This window comes from Cannabis sativa, chromosome 9 (genome assembly GCF_029168945.1).
Source record: "Cannabis sativa cultivar Pink pepper isolate KNU-18-1 chromosome 9, ASM2916894v1, whole genome shotgun sequence".
NCBI classification, from domain to species: Eukaryota; Viridiplantae; Streptophyta; class Magnoliopsida; order Rosales; family Cannabaceae; genus Cannabis; species Cannabis sativa.
The window spans coordinates 7,098,735-7,119,140 of NC_083609.1; the positions used below are offsets into that span (position 1 = coordinate 7,098,735).

Below are 20,406 nucleotides of genomic sequence, written 5' to 3' on the forward strand. Positions count from 1 at the left end.
CCAATTCCCTTCATTTTTCAGACAATGGTGTGTCAAAAGTGGATCCTTCCGGGAGGGAAACCTGATCCTTCCGTGTGCACTTGTTTAAGAGTTTGTTGTTGCATGTCAAGTAATCTTCCCGTGTTGATTGTGCTCACAGGTACCTCTTTAATAGTCAGAATGCTAGGCCCTAGGAAGGAGTCTGGTTCGACAAGCTTCAGGCACAGAGGAGATTCCACGAGAAAGAGGAGAATGCATGACACCAACCCTCAACAAGCCAACAATCCAGCAACATTTGATTTGTCACCCTCTATTCCACAACTACACCAGTAATACCAATGGCAACGTCCACAATCGCAGCAGCTTCCACACCAATTGTTTCAACTGCTGTGCCAATGACCTACCTCTCTTTCTGAGATTCCTTTGGTAGGCTTCAAATTCCCCACAATGATTATTCTTGTGGAATTTGTTGCTATGCAGAGGGCAAAGGAGGCCGAACATGCTCTGAGAAGGCGGGACGAGGAAGAATGGAAGATTTTGAGAATGAGAGAAAACAAGCTTTTGTTGTGAAGAGGGTTGAAACCTCTGAAGGTCTTTTTGCCAATACTCCTCTTGGGCCAATGGTGAACATCGAAGCCCTAGAAAAGTAGATGGCGCCTAAGGTAGGGAGGGAAGTCGCACCCTTCGTAGCCGAGCTTCTCGACCAGGGATCTAGCAGCACGTTTGAGTTGCCCCTGGAGACTTGGGCAACCTGCAGTAGCACTGATGCGTTCACCCTTTCCCATGCCGTCAAACAACAAGTAGTAGGGGTAAGCTTTGACCTTTATGTTCTTGTTCTTACTGCTATGTATTGTCTTCTCCATGTGTTAGGAGGCCTTAATGATGGAGAGAGTCGTTAAAGAAGTAGGCACCCTTGTCACAGAACTTGAGTAGGTAAAATCCAAGAACCAACAGCTGCATGTTGCCAACCTGGGCCTGCTAGGTGAAAATAAAGCTCTAAGGAGAGATCTCAAAGACTTGAAGAAGGAGAAAGAGTTGTCTGAGGTCAAATATGGCCAATAAGCTCTTCTCATACAAGTTGTTCACGTAATCAGTGATCATCAATGGGAGACCATTGAGGGATTGCACGAGGGGACCTCCCATCAGCCATTGAGAGATTTTGGTTTTCGATCAAGCGTTACTTATTATTTTATATTTGAATCTTTTTCCTAGTTGGATGGCCTACTAGGTTATAATAATTTTTTTTAAGTTTAAACACCGATGCATGTATTTATATTTCATTACTCGCATATGTTGTTTAAACATATTTCTCACTTTACTTGTGAAAAATCTAAGTGAGTTTTTCTATTTAGAATGATAAAAGACTCATCATTTTTATAGAACATCTCAATTATAGTACTCATTCCCCATCAAGTAATAAAAAGTTATGCATCAGATTTAACTAGTTTGAGACTTAGCTATTTTAATGCTTTTGTTTATTGTATGCGAGCAGTTAATCTATATGCCCATACTTAGTTTCTCGTACTATTTTCAAAATTAATCTTTAAAATTTTGTTGTATCACTCGCTGTTATTTTGCTTTATAAGTAGAATATCTTTTAATTTTTACTGTTCTAGACCAGCTTGACCGAGATTATTTTATCTATTTTTATTGCAATAAATTTTGTTAGCATTGTATATTAATATCTAACTGTTTGTCCATGTTTCTCATGCTTATTAATGTTTGATGAGTTACTAATAGTACGCCCCCTAAGTAATTTAAAGTAAAAAAACTTTATGTTACTAGAAGAAATAAATATTTCATTAACATAATCCAAATATTGGATAATAATAAGTGTTTTAAATTACACTTTATTTGAAATATAGTATTGAAAATATGGCCTTAAATGCTCAATGTTTCAAGTATTTTTTACCGGTGATCTATTTGGTCAAACTAATGTATAAACAATTGGTCTTTCTACCGTCTCAATCACATAAGGATCCTCTCAATTTGGGTTAAACACGCCTGCCGCGAGATCTCAGATATTGAAGAAGACTCTTTATAGGACTAAATTACCAACTTTAAATGCTTGTCTTACGGAGTATGACCCCTACAATGTCCGTTTCCTTGAATAGTGATGAATTTTTCTTCTTTGCTTTAGGGGTTGGACCTGATTGTGACTATTTTCAAAAATTTAGAATTTTTCTAGAGCCATTACTATGCGTCGTGAATAATGTGAGGAAAAAATTTTCCATGGGGCATCATCTTCTATTTTTGGCCAAATTTCTAGTGAAATAGTCTGATTTTTCTAAAAAATAACCTTATGGAGATCCATGTACTCTGAACTTTCTCTGAAAGGTGCTTTTTGAGAGTCGTATAGTTCAAAGGTATGATTGCAAACTATTTTCTTGTTCTCATCCAATTTTGCATTAAGACTGATAAGGAAGACAATGCAGCAATCTATCATGTTGGCTACATGTGGTCCTGATAGATAAACAAAGACGTGTCTATTGTTGCGAACTTTTTCCCATTCATCCCAAGTATTTTTTTTCCACTCCTCTAGAGGAGCGTACCAAGTATTTGGTTTGGTAGATTAGCTTAATTTTTTCTTGTTCAAGGAAAGACTGTGTAGCAGTGTGAAGGCCATAGTTTGGACTTCGACAACAATCATACAGATGCATGTTAGGTACCAGAAAAGATGAGCTATGGATTTTGGAGTGAAAAGTGCGGTCTAGAGGGGGGTCATATTGGCAAAAGGATACTTTGGGTGAATTACATAATCATGTTGAACATAAGGTCCAAGTTTAGAGAGAATTTAATTGTGAGTATAAATTGCCTTGTGAGAGGCCCTTTCTTTTACTAACTTTTTGGATTTGGAAAGGATGAGCTTTGCATCTCAAGGAAATAAAAAATTCTTTTGTGATGATGTTAAAGATGCCATTATATATATATATGTATGGAATGGTATGGAAAGAGTTGTAGGTCATTAAGGAGATGGTTTGGAGTGGATGTGAAGAGACCATATTTATAGACATAGGTCTAGATAGAAGGTCAACCAATTTTTTTTTTCTGGGAAGGTATTTTATTTTAAAAGAGTAATGATCAAACCATGTTGTCAGTCTCAAAAGTTGAGCATTGGTTTTCTTGTTCTTTCTTAGGTTTATCATTCCTTTTGATTCATCAAAATCGATTTCCACTAAGAAATGATGGCCTATGAGGTGGAACTCAAATTTTTTGATTCCCATCTTGATTGCAATTAACTCTTTGAGTGTTGAATGATAATGGAGCTGGGAATCTTTAAAGTGTTCACTCTTATATCCACATATTCGTCTTTTCCCCTGCTCATCTTGCTCGAGAAGGACAGCACCCCAATGTTGGTCACTGGCGTCCGTTTGAAGAACACATTTTTCGTTAGAGGGAATCTGTAAAGGTGGTAAATTCTGCATAGTTTCTTTCAACTTTCTGACTGCTACAGTTTGGTCATGTGACCATTCTGGACTATTCTTCTTAAGTATATTAATGAGTGGCCTTGTTAGTACAGAAAGTCAGAAACAAAGTCTCGCAAATAATTGATGATGCCCAAGTATTGTTAGACCTGAACTTTCATGAGATTTTCATCTAGGAATTTGAGTAGTTCATGGGTTATATGTGGTTGGACTTCATATTGTCATTTGGATAATTTCATCCTAATAATTATATTTGTGTTTGTCCAATAATCACTTTCTTTTCAAATAACAAGATACCATGGGCTTTAGTGATAAAAGCAAATTGGGCCAATAATGATTGATGGGATTTTTCATCAGGAGAAAAAAGCAAAATATCATCAATATAGATGAGAGTCTTTTCCAATATCGGGTCATATACCTTGGTCATAGCCTTTTGGAATAAAGAAGGGGCAGTTTTGAGCCCCAAAAGTAGGACGATCCATTAGAAAGGATGATTTGGAATGCAAAAGGTTATTTTGGGCCGGACATCTGTTTTGATGCCTAATTGCCCAAATCTCGCTTTTAGATCGAATTTCGAAAAAATATGGGCTTTGGATAGATTGACAAACAATGAATTCTTATTTGGTATTGGAAATTTATCATTTGCTAAGAGCTCATTTAGGGGCTTGTAGTTGATGACCAACCTTTGCTTTCCTCGAGCTTGCTCTGATCAATTATTGATATAAAATGCATGACATGCCCATGGAGAGGAAGTTGACTCTATTAAACCCTACTGTTGTAACTCTTTGCATTTAGTGGACGCCATTTGTTGATGTTTTGAATTCATGCTTGGTGACTAGCCTTTGTAGAGTTTATATCTTCATTAAGCTTAAAAGGAAGGATTATGAAGAATTGTTGATTTTTCCATAAAGGATGGTCACATTTCTTCAGGAATTCGACATGATTATTGGCACATGAGACTTCGATGAGCTCTTTCTTAATTTGATGAAATGGGTCATGGGACATTAAGAAATAGTTTGGTATGGCTTCCCATGGAGCAAAATGTTGTTTGTAACCAAGTCCACCAAGAAGAATACACAAAATCTTCTTCTTTGTGTAAAGATTAAAGCCAACAATTAAATCTTTTTCGGGTAATTTTAATCCAATGACGCTGTGAGTAATAGAACACCCTGGGAAGAACTGCAACCGAATCAGTTTGCTGATGAGTTATGTGAAAAAAATGCTTCCATTTGCAGCATGAAGGTCTTTCTTCTCTTTACTCCAAAATTTCTTTAGGAAGAATATTAGGGTTCATTGTCGTGTATGCCTCTCCTATGTCGAAAAATGCTACCACTTTTATCGGCTTGACATATTTTATTGGAAAAACTTGCACAGTGATGACAAGGGATGGTTGCATCGTGTGAATAATGGATATTTGATAACATTCTGGAGTGTCTGAATCAATCCATTGTTTGAATGCATAAAGAGATTTTGAGTTAAATTCATCATCTGTGGAGAAGATTGACTCTATGTCATTTTCCTCAAGAGACATCCCAGTTGTTTGTTGGATATGCAAGAGAAGCTTGATTGTTTTTCCTTAAGGACATCATTTTTCATAATGAACCTTTTTTTCACATACATAGCATCGATCAAATTTTTTTCGAAAGTTGCGCTTCCTTTACAAAAATGTTATTTTGCGCCCTTTGTGCTTTGAGAACTTGAATGTCTTGAACTTGTTTCTGTTCTTTGGGTTTTTGTAAGAACACAAAGATTTAGAATGACATTTGATGAGTAATTCTTGTCTGCTGTAGACTTTGCCTAATTTTTTGGATTGCTTCATATATTCCTAGAGAAATTTCTTCTAGGAGCACATTTTTTCAAGGGCTTTTAAGACTAGTTGGAAAATTTCTCTAATTGTAGCATTCATTAGGCTTTTTCCTGATCCATAGAGTAGCCTGAAAGTTTCTTCGCCAAATGGCTCTGGAATAGAGGAAAGGAAGGCTTGCTTTAGATTTAGACCATCAATGCCACCTATTTGGTAGAATCATTGAGTTATTCTCTTATAATGTTTTTCCAAGTCTCTTTTGTCCTTTGAACAACAATTGAGCTTGAAAAACTCTACTATAAGTCTTTCAGTTACTTGTGCGTCTTGGCCATAAAACTCGACATATAAATAGCTTAGGGAATTTACGATAGATGGGAGTTGCAAGAAAGTCATATGTTTGTATTCGTCTAAGCTAGTCCACCAATCTTGCAAAGTTTTGGTGAATCTTGAGACAAAATTCAAAAGGATCGTCCTCGTCTATGCCTGTGGTTTCTTGTGTTTCCAGGCTAAGCCAAGCTTGAAATTCTTGAAATATTTCTTGCCACTTAGATGGGAGAATGTCATCAAGAGTAAAAGTTTGAAACTTAGAATATTTACTCTTTTGATGATGATTGGATTCTAGTTTTATTGTAGTTGCTTCTTCTTCTTCACTTTTGATAATACGCTCACTTTAGGAATATGATTCTTCTACAAATTGAGCAATAAAATGTGGGGGTACGTCATCTTAATTAGTATCTGAATCTTGAGACTCATCACTAGTATTTGAATCTTAGGACCAAGTTTCAAAATCTCTTCTAAATAGAGGAAGAGGACTGATTTCCTTCATTTTCGAGTTCTTCATCTGTTTGATGGATCATGGCAAAAATAGGATTAGTTACAATTTGTTGGGCCATGAATTATTTAGGCTCTTTTTTCGATAGGGAGGATGCTTGTGGAGGAGAATTATCTAGGCTTTCTTTTCTCTTTCCCTTTTTGGTTTCTTGTTGTTGTTGATTTTTGTCAAGCATTCGTCTAAGTCGGAGAAGTGAGTCTTTTTGTGAAGAGACCGAGAAAGATGATGTTGGAGAAGTCTTTGGCATTGTTGAGAATTGCCCTGGTACTAATGTTGTATTTGCTCTAAAAAGCATTGTATTCCTCTAAAAAGCGTTGATTGAGACCCTATAGAATATGATTCTCTTTCAAAAAAATTCTTTTTTAGAGATTCATACTGGGTTTTAAGGGCTTTCATTTCAGTTTCTTTTGCCAAGAATAATAAAATCGGAATAGAATTTGATTTTATGATGGACATGAGTTTGTCACGCATCTGTTGAATCTTGTTTGTTAACTTTTCAATGATCGTGTTTTATGATTGTTGTTTACGCATTGTCTTAGTGCATTTGATTTATTTTTCTACCTATTTTAAGATATAGTTTTGGGCAATCATATTTTTCATTTGCCAATTCAATACTTCTTCTACTACGGAGACCTTTTGTTGAGTTCCATCCGCATTCCTAGTTGTAAGATTTTGTATTTTTGGCTGGTGGGAAGTGGTACCTTGCCCTTCAATTTTTTCGAACTTCTTGAGAGGAGAGAAAAGTACAATGCAAGTATTGGGGGTTATCATGTTTGTGTTAGGAAGTGATCGAACTGATGGTTGAGCAACTGATGCTAGAAATTTTTCTCCATGCTTCTTCATCCACTTTGCTTGTTTTTTGTAACAAGGCAAGACTATTTGTGGTTGTGAAGCTATTGAAGAATCATCTGAATCCCATCTGGTGGGTTCTGGTGTAGGTTGATTGTAGCTTTTTAGTGCAAAGTATCTGACTATATAGTAAAATTTTTCAGATGATTGGCCTAATAGACCGATGATTTTGTCGCCCTTTTCTAGCTTTTGCTTGAGTCGCTTTCCTGGAGTGGGACATCGTGAGGGCTCATCATCTTCTAGACCACTTTTGCAATTATAAACATCCGAGTATTTATGCCCGTTTGAGGATTCAAAAGCATAAATTTACTTTTCTTAGGAATCAAAGTACATGATCTTTGCATCTGTTGGCTGGATGAGTGTGATGACATATTAGGTGCGAAAACAACTAAGTGGTTTTGTTGTGGTAGGAAGGCTTAGTTGTGGTTTGAACCACGGGTTGTGGCTTATGAAGCTTTTCATAGTTGGTGACTCACGATTTGGGTAAAAGCTTTGTGAGTTCTTTAGTGGTCATTTGCTTTGGGACATGTGTACAGGTTGGTACTTGTTTCGAATCAATTGAGATTGTGTTTGAGGGATGTTAAGATCAAGAGCATGATTTTAGAGCCGATATGCCATCTAATAATGGAGTGTGGCGCAAAGAGAAGTTGGGTCTGTTGGAAATTATTTTACCAGGATCTTAGATCTACTCACAAGTATGTTGTTTAAACACCCTAAATATGAACTTTCTAAAACGATAAATTAAACACATATAAAGTTAAGAAAACCTTACATTGATGCAGCGGAATTAATGTCTCCTTCCACTCAGATCTCTAACCCTCGATTCCTTTCTGTAGCAGAGTATAATCAAGATCTGAGCCCGAATGTCCTTCTTCTTCAAGTTTGATCCTTCACAGTCTTCCAATCTATGATTGAGTTACTGCTTGCTGTGTGTGGGCACTTACTCTTTCACTAGGGTCGAAAAAGATGAAGGAGAAAAGAGGACAGAGGGTTTCGGCCAAGGTATAGAAAGTGGGGAAGGCTCAGTTTTTCTGAAGAGAGAAATTTCTGTCAGAAATGCTTGTGAAAACTTGTGATTTGACTGAGCCATCACTTTCTATTTATAGGCAACTACTAGGTTTAGGTTAGGATTTATTTGGCATTAAAATAATGAAAATATTAATTTGAAAAAGCTATTTAAGTGGTCGGCCATGGTGTGTTATTGGGCCTCACTTAATTTTGCAGTTTTATCAAATTTTATCTCTATTTTCTCAAAAATGCCAATTTTTCAATTCTAACCTTTTAAATGCCAAAACTAATTATTTAATAACTAAAATAGATTATTAAATAACATTGTCATTTAATTTAATTATTAATTAGACATATAAAGTCCATTAATAAATAAATAAACCTAGAAAACTCTTTTCTTTACAATTTCACCCCTGCTTAGTGAAAATTCATAAAATTAGACATAGTCTAACTTTAGAATTATAATTGATCAATCACGAATCAATTAATGAGTCTTACAAGCAGAATGTTCTCAACTAGAATGGGGACCATAGATCTATATGCTGAGCTTCCAATAAGTGAACCAAATTTACCAAGTAAATTCCTACTTATTAATTCTTCGTTGAATCCACTCTTGGAACTTAGAATTGCACTCTCAGACTTATATAGAGCATATTGTATGTTCCACGATATCAATATACTATCTCATTTAACCATTGTTATAATCTTATTGTGATTTAAAGATCCTCTATATAGATGATCTACATCGAGATGGGATTTCTTTACCGTTCTCACCCCTCAATGTATTTTGCCCCTTAAAACACTTAGCTACCTGTAAATGGTGTTTAGTGATCTAATAATTAGTCAGTTAAACAAGAGCTCATCCATTTACTTCTATTTGCTAAGCTCGAAGGGAATCATCACTTGACTTCTATACACCAGTAGAAGCTATAGATTCCATATTTATGTTCAGCACTCCAACTCAATCATACTATCATGTTCCCAAAATATACGTATCACCCTGACCCAAAAGTAGGCTTAACTAATAAATCTAAGAACATGAATAGCACTCCTGAGTTGAGCCTAAGCATATCAGGATTTAGATTCTTTTAATCTTAAGATCAACTACTGATATTGACTTGGAAAGATATGTATAACGGTAAGTTTGTAATATCTTAACTTAGTTGCAATATCGGTCCAGTCCAATGTATACTCCATACATTCAAAACTAGTATACTTTACTAATGTCCTGGAAAGAACATAACACTTACTCCAAGTGTAAGTATACATCATCGCTGATTATCACATTAGTGTAAATCCAATAACATTGATGAAACAGGGACCAAAATTTTTGATTCATATGATCACAATCACATTCCACTGTGTTGACGATACTGTAATTGTGAATAAACATATGATCTGGATTTAACTGATTTTGTGTGTATGAATGTAATAAACATATTAAACATATTAAACCATTAGCATGTAAAATCCATGCAAACATCAATCACTTCAAATTTCTTATATTGATAACTAATCAGATTGTAAAGAGTTTTATTTAGGGCATAAAACCCAACAGGGTCTTGGTCCACTCCTTTTGTCTACACTTCTACTTTGAAAGCATCAGTAAGACGATTGTCTCTGAGAGACATGTTGAAAATGTGAAACAGAGTGACGACAACTGTTCCTGCATTTAAAGTAGTTTCAATAGTAGCTATACTTGCATGTTGATATTTCCTCATTCGAGTATCAAGAAGACCAATACGAGCACTAACTGTAAGTCCTTTCCTGCCATGATAATTTAGAGCAATGCGAATAGCAGCAAAGTGGACGTGGGTATAACCCTGCACCATCCATTGTGGAGGGAGTTGAGATGGAATTTCAAGAGTCACAAATTGAACTTTTGGTGTTGGTGCAAGTTGGCACTAACCGGATTATTGGAAGCTTAAATGTATTTTCTTTTTTTTTTTGAGCTTTGAATGATAGTTTAATAAGTGCTTTAATGGATCTAGTAAAGGAGGAAGGAATTTTAGTGAAAGGTTGTGATAACTCTAGAAATTAGAGTTATTTTTCACATTTTTTTAACTAAAAATTGGTTTAGTTCTTAAGTTTTTAATTAATTTAGTAAGTTTTTAATTATTTTTGAATTTATTAGCTTTATTGTAATTTTATATGTTTTTGTGTGTTTTTATAATTATTTTATTATAATATGTTATGTGGTATTTATTTTTAATTTTATTTTAGTTTTCTAATTAATTTTATGTATTTTTAGGTGTGTTTAGAAGAAAAAGATTGGGATAAAATTGAAGAAATATTGAAGAAATAGAGCTAAAAGTGCAATTTTTAAAAAGAAATCTCATCAGCCCTTATGCAAGGCCCACTTGCGGTCAAAGTCAGCTCCCCATCCGCACCGTTCGTTGACTGATCGAAGGGCTCCCATCCACGCGTGAGATCCACCCGACCAAGGAGCAAGTGAAGCTCCAGCCAGCTGCCGCATGGGACCCGCACGCAGCATCTTGTCCCCCACTCTTCCTTCCGCCAGCTGGCCTGCGTGGTCCCCAGCCCGTCAGCGCCCAACGAACCAGCTCTCGCCACGCAAGCGTCCGCAGCCTCACCTCCAACAGCAGCTCGCCACGTGTCCGCCTGCTGATAAGAAAAAAAGTGAAGTGTTAATTGATTTACTCATCCAAAAATCACATTCACAAACACCAAATATTTCATTTTCTCCCACATATTACACATAAATATTCTATTTACTCTTCCCAATTTATTTCACCTAAATAAACATTCCTAATTTATTTTTACCCTATCTTTTCACTTTTTTTCCATCCAAACAAATATTTATTTTTTCCAATACTCTTACACATACTCTATTTATCCCTTCTCTTCCCAACACTAATTAAATTAATCAATTTATTTATTTTATTTTGATTAATTTAATCTCCCAATTTTGTCTATAAATATGGTGTTGGAAGACCATTTCAAAATACATCTCTTCACCCCCCTCTAAACACCTCTTCAACCCAAAACACTTCTCCATTCCACACTCTTCATTTTTACCATTTTCTTTCTACCATTTTTACATTTTGAAGAGCATGTCAAGTATGTTTATCTTTTGTAATTTTTATCTAGTTATGAGCTTCTAATCTTTTTTCAAGATTATTAAGATGATGATGAAGCAAAATGTAACTAGATAGTGTTTATGTTTGTATGTTGATTTCCCATTTGTGCTATAAAGTTCATGGATTTTTCTATCAAAAATATGTCTTTTTCATCTTCAATATCATGTATTTTTTATTGTTAAAGCATATTTCCACTTAGTTCTTCATTATGCAAAAATATAATATTCTTTGATTAAATGTCTTTCATTAAATTGTTTACATCTAATTCTTAGAATATAAGTGTTATATTTTGCCTAAACATAGTTTCTTTGATTTTGTGTAGTTTCATTAAATTGTAACACATTTAATGCTTAGAAATTATACCTTTTATAAGTGAAGAAAAATCCTACATTTTTGAAAATAACTTGTACTTAAAAGAAAAATATATTTTGGAAAATATAGTGTAATTTTCAACTATATATATATAAACTTGGAAATCAATATACTTATAAATACTATTGAACTTGCATTTTGTGGATTCTAATATCTTAATAATCTTATTTTACACATCTTATTGGAAAATTATTTTCATACTCACTCATCTTTAATCTTAAGTATTTTAGTTACTTGTCTTTTATTTTATTTTTCAAAACCAAAATTCTATCAAATATTTGGAGCTAGATTAGAATATTCTTGTTTTGTTTGAAATAGTTTATTTTGATGTTAGTCAACTCCCATGGGTTCGACCTTGCACTTACATGAACACTATATTCCGAAACGATTCGTGCACTTGCGAGTATAAATATTAAAACACTCACTTTTGAGGACAACAGGTTGATATGAATTTAAGAGAGAAAGAAAATCTAAGGCAATTTTATTTTCATCTAGAACATAAGAAAGCTCATAAAAAAAGTCTAACTTATTTAAAGTTAATTTTCTACACATAAGAGAGTGTAATTGCAAGAGGGGCTGAAAAAGTAGCAATGAGCGAACTTGAGGATTCGTTGAAGCTAGCCATAGTGTAAAGTAGAGAGTCGTCCATTGAATTTTTTCAAAAATTTACATGAATAATAAAGACTCTTTTATTTTTACACCCCAAAGCAGTTTTTTTTTTTTTTTTTTTTTTTTTTTTTGTATTTTTACGAAATTCTACATAAATTAACGAAACAATCTAAATCGCAACTAAAATTTATATAACAATCCACATAAAAACTACCGGACAAACTCAAACTGTAAATTAAAAAAAAAAATAATATATAGAATAATTTTCCGAAATAATATTATAATTATAAAAATAACTTGGGGAATTACCCCATATACTATTTTCTTTTTCAAATTTACGGTTTGGGTTTTTAAAGTGGTTGCAGCGCTAGTTGCAGCAGGGGTTTCTATACAATTTTTTGTTGCAATTTAAGTTGCAGCGCTAGTTGCAATAGGGGTTTTTATGTAAAATTTCGTAAAAATGTAAAAAAAAAAAACCTGTTTTAAAGTATAAAAATGAAAAAACCCCAAATAACTTTCATGAAAGATAAAAAATAATAAGTTATTAAAAGAAAAAAATATGTGAGACAGGAGGTTATAATGAGAGGTTTTACTTTAGGCTAATTAGTTATTTTTTTCCTGAACTTTGACATTTACTAAATCGTGCCTACTAAACTTTTTTAGCCGTTAAAAATTCCTCTCGAACTATTGAAATTGTTAAATTTAAGGACTTTTGTCTAATTTCATTCAATTATACTTTATGTACTAAATTATGCTCCCAGATTTTGATATCTACTAAAGCATGCCCCTCAAACTTTGATATGTAATAAATCATACCCCTTGAACTTTGTATGATTTATTACATATCAAAGTTTGAGGGGCATGCTTTAGTAGATATCAAAATCTGGGAGCATAATTTAGTACATAAAGTATAATTGAATGAAATTAGACAAAAATCTTTAAATTTAACAATTTCAATAATTCGAGGGAATTTTAAATAGCCAAAAAAATTTAAAGACACGATTTACTACATGTCAAAATTCTGGAGAAAATTACTAATTAGCGTTTATTTTATCACAATTTGCATAACTAATATATAATTAGTATAATAAAATATACATTAGAGAGAGAAAGAGAGAGAGAAGAAGAAACTCATCGATCAGAGGTTCTTCAGAGGTCTGGTTTTAGGGTTTTCAGAAATTCGACTGCCTGAGTTGGTCCATACGATTCGACTCGGTCATGTACAGTGGTTCCAGCGATGGCGAAGGCCATGAGGCGGTGCATAGGAAGATCCCTCCAGCTTCTTCCATGCCTTGGGTCAGGAACCTCCGACGATTCATCGGAGATGGACGGGGTCTCGGATCTGAGGCTCTAATGGGTACTTGCAACTCTCTAATTTTGTTGAAGTTTTCTCGTTTAAATTTCATTTCTTTTGGTATGGATGTAGTGTTGTTAATTAACCTGCATTGGTGCGTTCTTTAGCAAAGTTGGTGTGCTTTGTGCTTGAAATCTAATTGGTAGCTGAGATAATGTACTGAAAGATCCTTCCTTTAAATTTAGTATTTTTATAAAGTATGCGGTGGTTTCCTAACGAAATGAGATGAGAATATATAGTTAAGTGTGCTATCTTAAATTCTTTATATGTTCAATGAGTTCATTGTTATCTAATTTATTAGCTACCTTGTGATTTTAGTTAGTGGTGGAGAGGATCACTTGTCCAATTTCATTGTACATTTTACTGTTAGCCTAATGAAAGATCATCCTCATCAATTTGAAATTTCATTGTTTTTTGAATTTGTATAATTGTGGTCGACTGCACATGAGATTTGGATTCTTCTTCAAGTAAGATACATTTATCATTTATGCAAGCGAGCCCATTACTACAGTTAAAGTGTGAGAGCATCATAAGTTCATAACCATGCTTATAGTTTCCATATTGTGATTTGGTACAGTTATCTCTTCTACGGCATAGATTTCGAGTGACATTATTGCTTGCATAGAAGTGAATTGTGTATGTGTTGTGATGTTCGGATGCTCTCGACAAGTTTATGTGACTATGCATTTTCTTGTGGTGTACAATTTATCTTAATCTTTCTTTTGTGTATTTTTTCTCTTTGTAGAGCTTGAAACAAAGAAAATCTTGCTTGATATTTTCAAAGAGAAGCAACAAAAAAGTGCTGAAGCTGGCACAATTCCGAGTTTCTATAAGAAGGCATGTGTTTTAATTTTATATTGCAAGGAGAACTTGAAATGCTAAATTACTAAGACACGACCATGAGTTACATATAATACAACTGCATCTACGCTTTAAAAGTTTTGTATAATTCATAGTTTATATTATTTTATTCTGTCATTGTGTCCTCCATATACTTTCCTTTTTCCTAAATTATTGTTTTATTTTGTTTCAGAAACCTGAGGAAGGATCCATCAGTAATAGGGTCCAAAGGCTGGCGAAATATCGGTTTTTAAAGGTAGTGTATGGGTTTTTTTCTTTTGGAAATCTATATTGTTGAGTGTTTATCTGCTAAATCATTTTAGTTGGCGCTTTCCTTTAGACATTCTTCCCTTAATTGTTGCAGAAGCAATCAGATCTTTTGCTAAATGCTGATGATCTGGATGCAATGTGGACATGCTTAAGAGAAAATTGTGTGGTTGATGATGCAACTGGAGCTGAAAAGGTTAGTAATATATTATTTTCATATCTTAATCTGTATGACAGTTAGCCAATGAGATTGCAGAAATTAAGCTGAAATGACAAATGTTAAGCTCTGTTATGATTTTTAAAGGCATTAGTCATTCTATAAGCATATTATTTATAGATCTAATGTCTCAGTTTTTCTTCCAAATTATCTGTAATGTGATTCATTTGTAAATTTTGGATTTCGAGTTTTTTTTTTTTAAACAACTCAATGTATGATGTTTTATATTACTATTCTTTTCATTTCTGTCTCACTTTGAAATAGGCGTTCTGCAGTGATTCTAATAAGGCTCTTCTTTTCATGTTCTAGATGAATTATGAAGATTTTTGCCATATTGCCTCTGTATGTACTGAACAAATAGGCCCCAAATGTCGTCGTTTTTTCAGCCCTTCAAATTTTATGAAGTTTGAGAAAGATGAACAAGGAAGAATTGCAATTTTGCCCTTTTACCTTTATGTGATGCGAACGGTAGGCCTCTAAAAAAACGCTATGTATCTGAGTTTTGATTTTTCTTTCTTTCTGATCAATAGTGTATTTGTAATGTACTTTTTTACTTTCATTATCTGCTATCAGGAGTACTTACCGTGATTTTCTGTTCAGGTTTCACTTACACAGGCCCGAATTGATATGAGTGAACTCGACGGGGATTCTGATGGATTCCTTCAACAGCATGTATTAACTTTTTTAGAATAATCATTACTTCTGCTTTTTTCAGTCTTCACTGTTTATGGTGTAATCAATACTTTTTTTTATCCCTTTATCAGGAGATGCAGGGCTATATAAATGGTCTTATACCTAATCTGGCACAATTACGAGACATGCCTTCCGGCTTTATTGACACTTACTGTAAAATAGCGGCACACAAGTTCTTTTTCTTTTGTGACCCTCATAGACGAGGTTGGTTGTTATTCAACTTATTTTAGATTGTTCATACATATGCCCATTGTATGTAAGGTTCTTAAAATAATAATAATGATGTGTAGATTATTTTTGTTATATAATCTATAATTTCCCTCTTAAAAAACTGAGGCATGTGCTTTAATTTTTATTGGTTTATGATTGTATTAGATTTTGTTTTGAAAGAGCTCCCGCCTTGGCCTTTTGTGTACAATTTTTTCTTTTTCTCATCTGCTCCCCTCACATCTTAAGTCTCTTCATGAATTTACCTTTTCTAAGGGCAGTAGGATTTTAAGGATGGTTATTGTTTCATTCAGTGCTTGCATTGATTTGTTATTCACAGTTTACTATGTCTAAACAGGAAAAGCCTGTATAAAGAAGGTGTTGTTAAGTAACTGTCTCCAGGAACTAATGGAGCTGCACCAGGTACATGGTGCTTGTAACCTACCAAGTGGCATCCTTTTATGATACATTGAACTGAACTGTTTTTGTCCTTCTCCTTATAGGAAAGTGAAGAAGAAATCACTGATACTGAACAAGCTGAAAATTGGTTCTCTTTGACATCTGCTCAGCGAATCTGTGGTGGGTACACTTCACATATAATTTCACAGCACTTTTTGTTGCATTTTTCACGACCATTCCTGCTTTATCTTATTGATGGTCTTATGTATTTTAATATGTTTGTACTGCATTTCAAGTTAGACGCTTCTGTTTTACTCTCAAGTAGCTTTATTCTGCTATCATTTTGAATGGAACTTTGAATAGTCCTCCCATCCTTCCTGTCTGCAGACATTTTTCTTGCCCTTGATAAAGATAGGAGCCAAACATTGAGCAAGCAGGAGCTTCAAGAATACGCAGATGGAACACTGACTGAAATTTTCATAGAAAGAGGTATACAATTACAGATGAGTGTTTTAAGTAATTCTATTGATGAACTTAGGAGGCTTCTTTGTTTCATGTGACTATCCCAAGAACTACACTTTCTTTTTTTTCTCTTGGCATATGAATCCTGGTATGTTTGTTAATACTGTTAAATATGCTTCCAATAGTGTTTGATGAACATGTTCGCCGTGGCAAAAGTGGTGGGGGAAAGACAAGGGAGATGAACTTTGAATGCTTTTTGGACTTTGTCCTCGCATTGGAGAATAAGGACACACCAGAAGGATTAACGTATTTGTTCAGATGTCTTGATCTTCAGGGTAGAGGTTACCTGACAACTGCCGATATCCACTCTCTTTTCAGGTAAATCTGCATTAGATTTTAACTTTTAGATTGGGACGACCTATCGGGTACTCTAGTTCGTAGACGTCTATTTATTGGTCAGTGAAACTATTTTTTCAGAGGTTAATTTTGAAACAAGCTTCTGAGTGACAAATAGAGTGAGTTAAAACCATATATGGAAGCAAAGAAGGGGAACATCCAAAAGTTGAGATGTTACCTGATACAACCTTCCTAAAGAGAATCTCTGCATCTTTCCTACTTGTAGTGCTTGAGCAAGATCTTCAAGTCTCAATTATGCAGGGACACAACAACTATTCTTACAACTCAAAAATATTTAATCATTATCTTGATCAGATCTTAGAATTATAGATTGCAGTCTAAATGAACTTTGTTGCTATTATAAATCCCATGTGCTGAAAGCTTGTATCTTCCTTCCCTCCTGAAACAGAGACGTGCATCAGAAATGGATCGAGGGTGGTAACTACGAGTTGTGCATCGAGGATGTAAGAGATGAAATATGGGATATGGTGAAGCCAGCTGATCCGCTGAAGATAACATTGGCAGACTTATTATCTTGCAAACAGGGTGGGACAGTGGCTAGCATGCTTATAGATGTGCGTGGTTTTTGGGCACATGACAACAGAGAAAATCTTCTTCAAGAGGAGGAAGAGCCAGAAGAAGAGTGATGGTTTGATCAACAACATCATTACCCTGTTAAAACTTCTTACTGAAACTAACATCACTAATTGTGTGGGACTGCAATTCAAGTGAAGAATGTCAGTTTTCACTGCCATCTTTATTGAATATGTGTGTATGTTATTGATGTGGATTTGTAATATAGGATAACGTTTTTGGACAATTTTCTTTTTCTTTTTTTACTAAATATATATATAATTAATTAGTTACGTTTAGCAAGTGATTGTAATTCTGACTGAATGATAAGATTTCAAAGAAATTTGCACAAAGAAGCTGGCCACTTTTTGTTTATGCTTAAGTTTATATTACAGGAAAGGAACACTCCGAAATGAAACCTATAAAATCTAATTCCACATTTAACTAAAACATGCTGAGCTTCTCTTTTAAAGAATTTCCAGTTTCTCAGTATGTTCTTTGCTGTTGCCATAAAATTTAGAGATGCCAACTAGCCCAAATGATGCACCTCTATTTGAATGGATCTCATGGATGAATGCATTGCAATCACTACTCTGTATATTCAATCACAGCATCGTATGTTTCAATTGTAAATGAACTCTCTGCAAAACACCTGACGAAATCAAAAGAAACTTGAATTAAAAGGAGAAACCTAAATATTTGATAAATATGTTTTAGCATAAAGAAATCAAACTAGAATTATACATGGTGCCTCTACTATGAGCCTATATGACATGCAAACCTTTATTAGTATTTCAATTTCAGGCAATCAAAAGTAATACCCAACTCAGAGAGAAGGGATTGATGCCACAAAACCCAGAAATTAGTTACTTTAGGAACTGTGTATTTAAAGCCAAAGTCATTGCAACTGCAGTCCTCTCAATGATGAAATGAAACAACTATTAATGCCGACAAAACAAGTTTATAGCCATTAGTTACCTTACTTCATGCCAAAACATGTCAGTTTTATCGAGCAGAAATGGCCGCAATTCATCCAAAAAATTGTCTCTCAAATCAAGCTGTGTTGAAGAAAACTGAATCTTCTTTTCAAGGGTAGCAATGTAAAGTGAGGAAGCCACATGAACAATCACAGATGGATCTGGGTCTCCAAGGACTGCTTGTAGCTCTCTCCTTATCCATGGTTCTATTCTTCCTAGTATTCTTTCTTTTACACCATTGTTCAATGACATATTCTGTGGTTTTACAGACCATGTCAAGATTAAATTATATATAGAAAGAAAGATAAAAAAAAGTAAGAAAAATTCAATATTTACGTTTATGTGAATTTATAAAATTTCAGTATGAAATACCTGTTCAACATTCTCCATTGGTGTTATAGGAACCGCTTTCAATTGCTTCTCATATATGCTAAAAGGAAAAGTAGAACAAGAATTTCAATACCCAATTGCCAAATTGGGGTGAAAAGTAAAATAAAATTAGCTTATCAATTCATTACTCACCTTGATCGCCATCGAAGTTTTCTCTGAGCAATAACATCAGAACCCACTAAGCCCGGCCGTCCAAACGACCGCCGCCACGGCAAAGGCGATGATCGCCGTCGTAGAGAACTTATCACTGTCCTGAACAGCAAAATCATGATTATTTTTTCTTGTAATCTTCAATCACAAACTTAAATCATGGAAAAGAATGCAATTTTACTACAGGAAAAGGATTAAGTGTTCTAACCTAAAATTCGAATGTTGTTCTTGTAAGCGGAACTGTGTAGAACTAGTTGTATTTAGAGCTGGTAAACGGTGTTTACGGAAGTTTTGAGAGGAGAGATCGATACGTGAGAACCAAGAATCAAAATCAGCGATGCAAAGAGGGCATTTCCGTTTCAGATAGCTCCATCTGCGTATACATACCTCGCAGAAAGCGTGGGTGCACAGAGTCAGAACCGCCGAGGTTTGGATATGAAGGCTTTCCAAGCATATGGGGCAAGACTTTCCTCGAATCGCAGGCCAAATTACTCTGTTGATAAACTTTTCGCAACGACCGGATTTCGACGATGATGTCCGGTATGTAGATGACGACGGCGACGGGAGTTCCATGAGCTCGGAGTCGGAATAAGGAAGACGACGAAGAGCGGGCCAAAATAAGTAGAAAACTCTGGGCTTTTAATTGGGCCTAATGGGCTTCGGCCTGCTCTTTCTCTACACACCCTCCTCTATAATTCTATAATGGGAAACTTATAAAAATACTGGAATTTTGATTCTTTTACAAAAATACTGTTACACGGAATTTTTTCCAAAAATACTGTATTTTTATAAAACACCAGTAAAACACAAAGCAGTATAACTCAAAACAACAGTAGAACACTAGTAAAACACCAGTAGAACACCAGTGAAACTTAACACAGTATACTGCAGTATGAAACTTATAAAAAAACATAGTAAAAATATAAAAAATACCGCCTAGCAGTATTTTTGTAAGAAAATGGCAAAAGTTAGTATACCATGTAAATTTCCCTCTATAATTGATTATTGAGATGGGGTCCTCTTGTTGTGTGAAAATTGCTTTAAAATGCCTACACTTTTCTTTTTTTGAAAAAAAAAAATAAGACGTTTATATATTGAATAAACTAAAAAACATACGAGTTAGATATATAGTCATTACAAACGAAAATGCCTTTACTTCAAACATTATGACATTAATTTCTACTTTTCATTTTTTTTTCTTAACCTCTTCAATTTAATTTAATATTGATATTTTGTTGGAGAATTTTCAAAAATACCATTTTTTATATTTTATTTATAATTTTATGGCTTGAAATTTTTAATTACAAAAATACACTTGTAAAATTTTAAAATTACAAAAATATATTTTTTTCAGCAAAAAGTAAAAAAACAACAAGAGTCAACCTTACAACAACTATAAATCAAATAAACTATAAAATAACAAAAATAGAAAGAAAAACAACCACATGACAACTATAATATAATTATAAAATAACAAAAATAAATAGTTTATTATTTTTACT

The 20,406-nt window shown here is 34.2% G+C and overlaps 2 protein-coding genes and 1 non-coding gene across 4 annotated transcripts; 2 read left to right on the forward strand and 1 right to left on the reverse strand.

Annotated features, from left to right (window-relative positions):
- Nucleotides 1–13,046: 13,046 nt before the first annotated feature.
- LOC115722217 (probable serine/threonine-protein phosphatase 2A regulatory subunit B'' subunit TON2) lies at nucleotides 13,047–17,740 on the forward strand. Its single transcript, XM_030651365.2, has 12 exons — nucleotides 13,047–13,336; nucleotides 14,079–14,170; nucleotides 14,367–14,429; nucleotides 14,538–14,636; nucleotides 14,967–15,125; nucleotides 15,258–15,329; nucleotides 15,422–15,554; nucleotides 15,916–15,980; nucleotides 16,061–16,136; nucleotides 16,344–16,445; nucleotides 16,604–16,796; nucleotides 17,224–17,740. The coding sequence occupies exons 1-12, from the start codon at nucleotides 13,198–13,200 to the stop codon at nucleotides 17,459–17,461; spliced, it is 1,431 nt and encodes a 476-aa protein (XP_030507225.1). The 5' UTR covers nucleotides 13,047–13,197; the 3' UTR covers nucleotides 17,462–17,740.
- LOC115724352 (small nucleolar RNA snoR104) lies at nucleotides 16,965–17,083 on the forward strand. The gene has a single exon (XR_004013148.1). It is a non-coding gene; the product is annotated as a small nucleolar RNA snoR104 (small nucleolar RNA).
- Nucleotides 17,692–19,589, reverse strand: LOC115722219 (uncharacterized). Of its 2 annotated transcripts, none has more exons than XM_030651366.2 (5): nucleotides 19,113–19,589; nucleotides 18,887–19,006; nucleotides 18,737–18,794; nucleotides 18,366–18,619; nucleotides 17,692–18,039 (listed from the first exon to the last, which is right to left on the reverse strand). In XM_030651366.2, exons 1-5 carry the CDS (start codon nucleotides 19,475–19,477, stop codon nucleotides 17,976–17,978), a joined length of 861 nt encoding a protein of 286 aa, XP_030507226.1. In that variant the 5' UTR covers nucleotides 19,478–19,589; the 3' UTR covers nucleotides 17,692–17,975. The 2 variants fall into 2 exon arrangements, with proteins under 2 accessions (XP_030507226.1, XP_030507227.1); XM_030651367.2 differs by having other exon boundaries at nucleotides 18,371–18,619; nucleotides 19,113–19,555.
- Between the last annotated feature and the right edge of the window lie 817 nt (nucleotides 19,590–20,406).

Excerpts from the sequence above, each read along its gene's own strand:
- LOC115722219 (XM_030651366.2), bottom strand. The coding sequence starts at position 19,477 with ATGGAACTCCCGTCGCCGTCGTCATCTACATACCGGACATCATCGTCG. Across the intron at positions 19,007-19,112 it reads GAACAACATTCGAATTTTAG|GACAGTGATAAGTTCTCTAC; the intron begins GTTAGAACACTT and ends TTTGCTGTTCAG. Across the intron at positions 18,620-18,736 it reads CAATGGAGAATGTTGAACAG|AATATGTCATTGAACAATGG; the intron begins GTATTTCATACT and ends GTAAAACCACAG.
- LOC115722217 (XM_030651365.2), top strand. The coding sequence starts at position 13,198 with ATGTACAGTGGTTCCAGCGATGGCGAAGGCCATGAGGCGGTGCATAGG. Across the intron at positions 15,555-15,915 it reads TTGTGACCCTCATAGACGAG|GAAAAGCCTGTATAAAGAAG; the intron begins GTTGGTTGTTAT and ends ATGTCTAAACAG. Across the intron at positions 15,981-16,060 it reads AACTAATGGAGCTGCACCAG|GAAAGTGAAGAAGAAATCAC; the intron begins GTACATGGTGCT and ends TTCTCCTTATAG.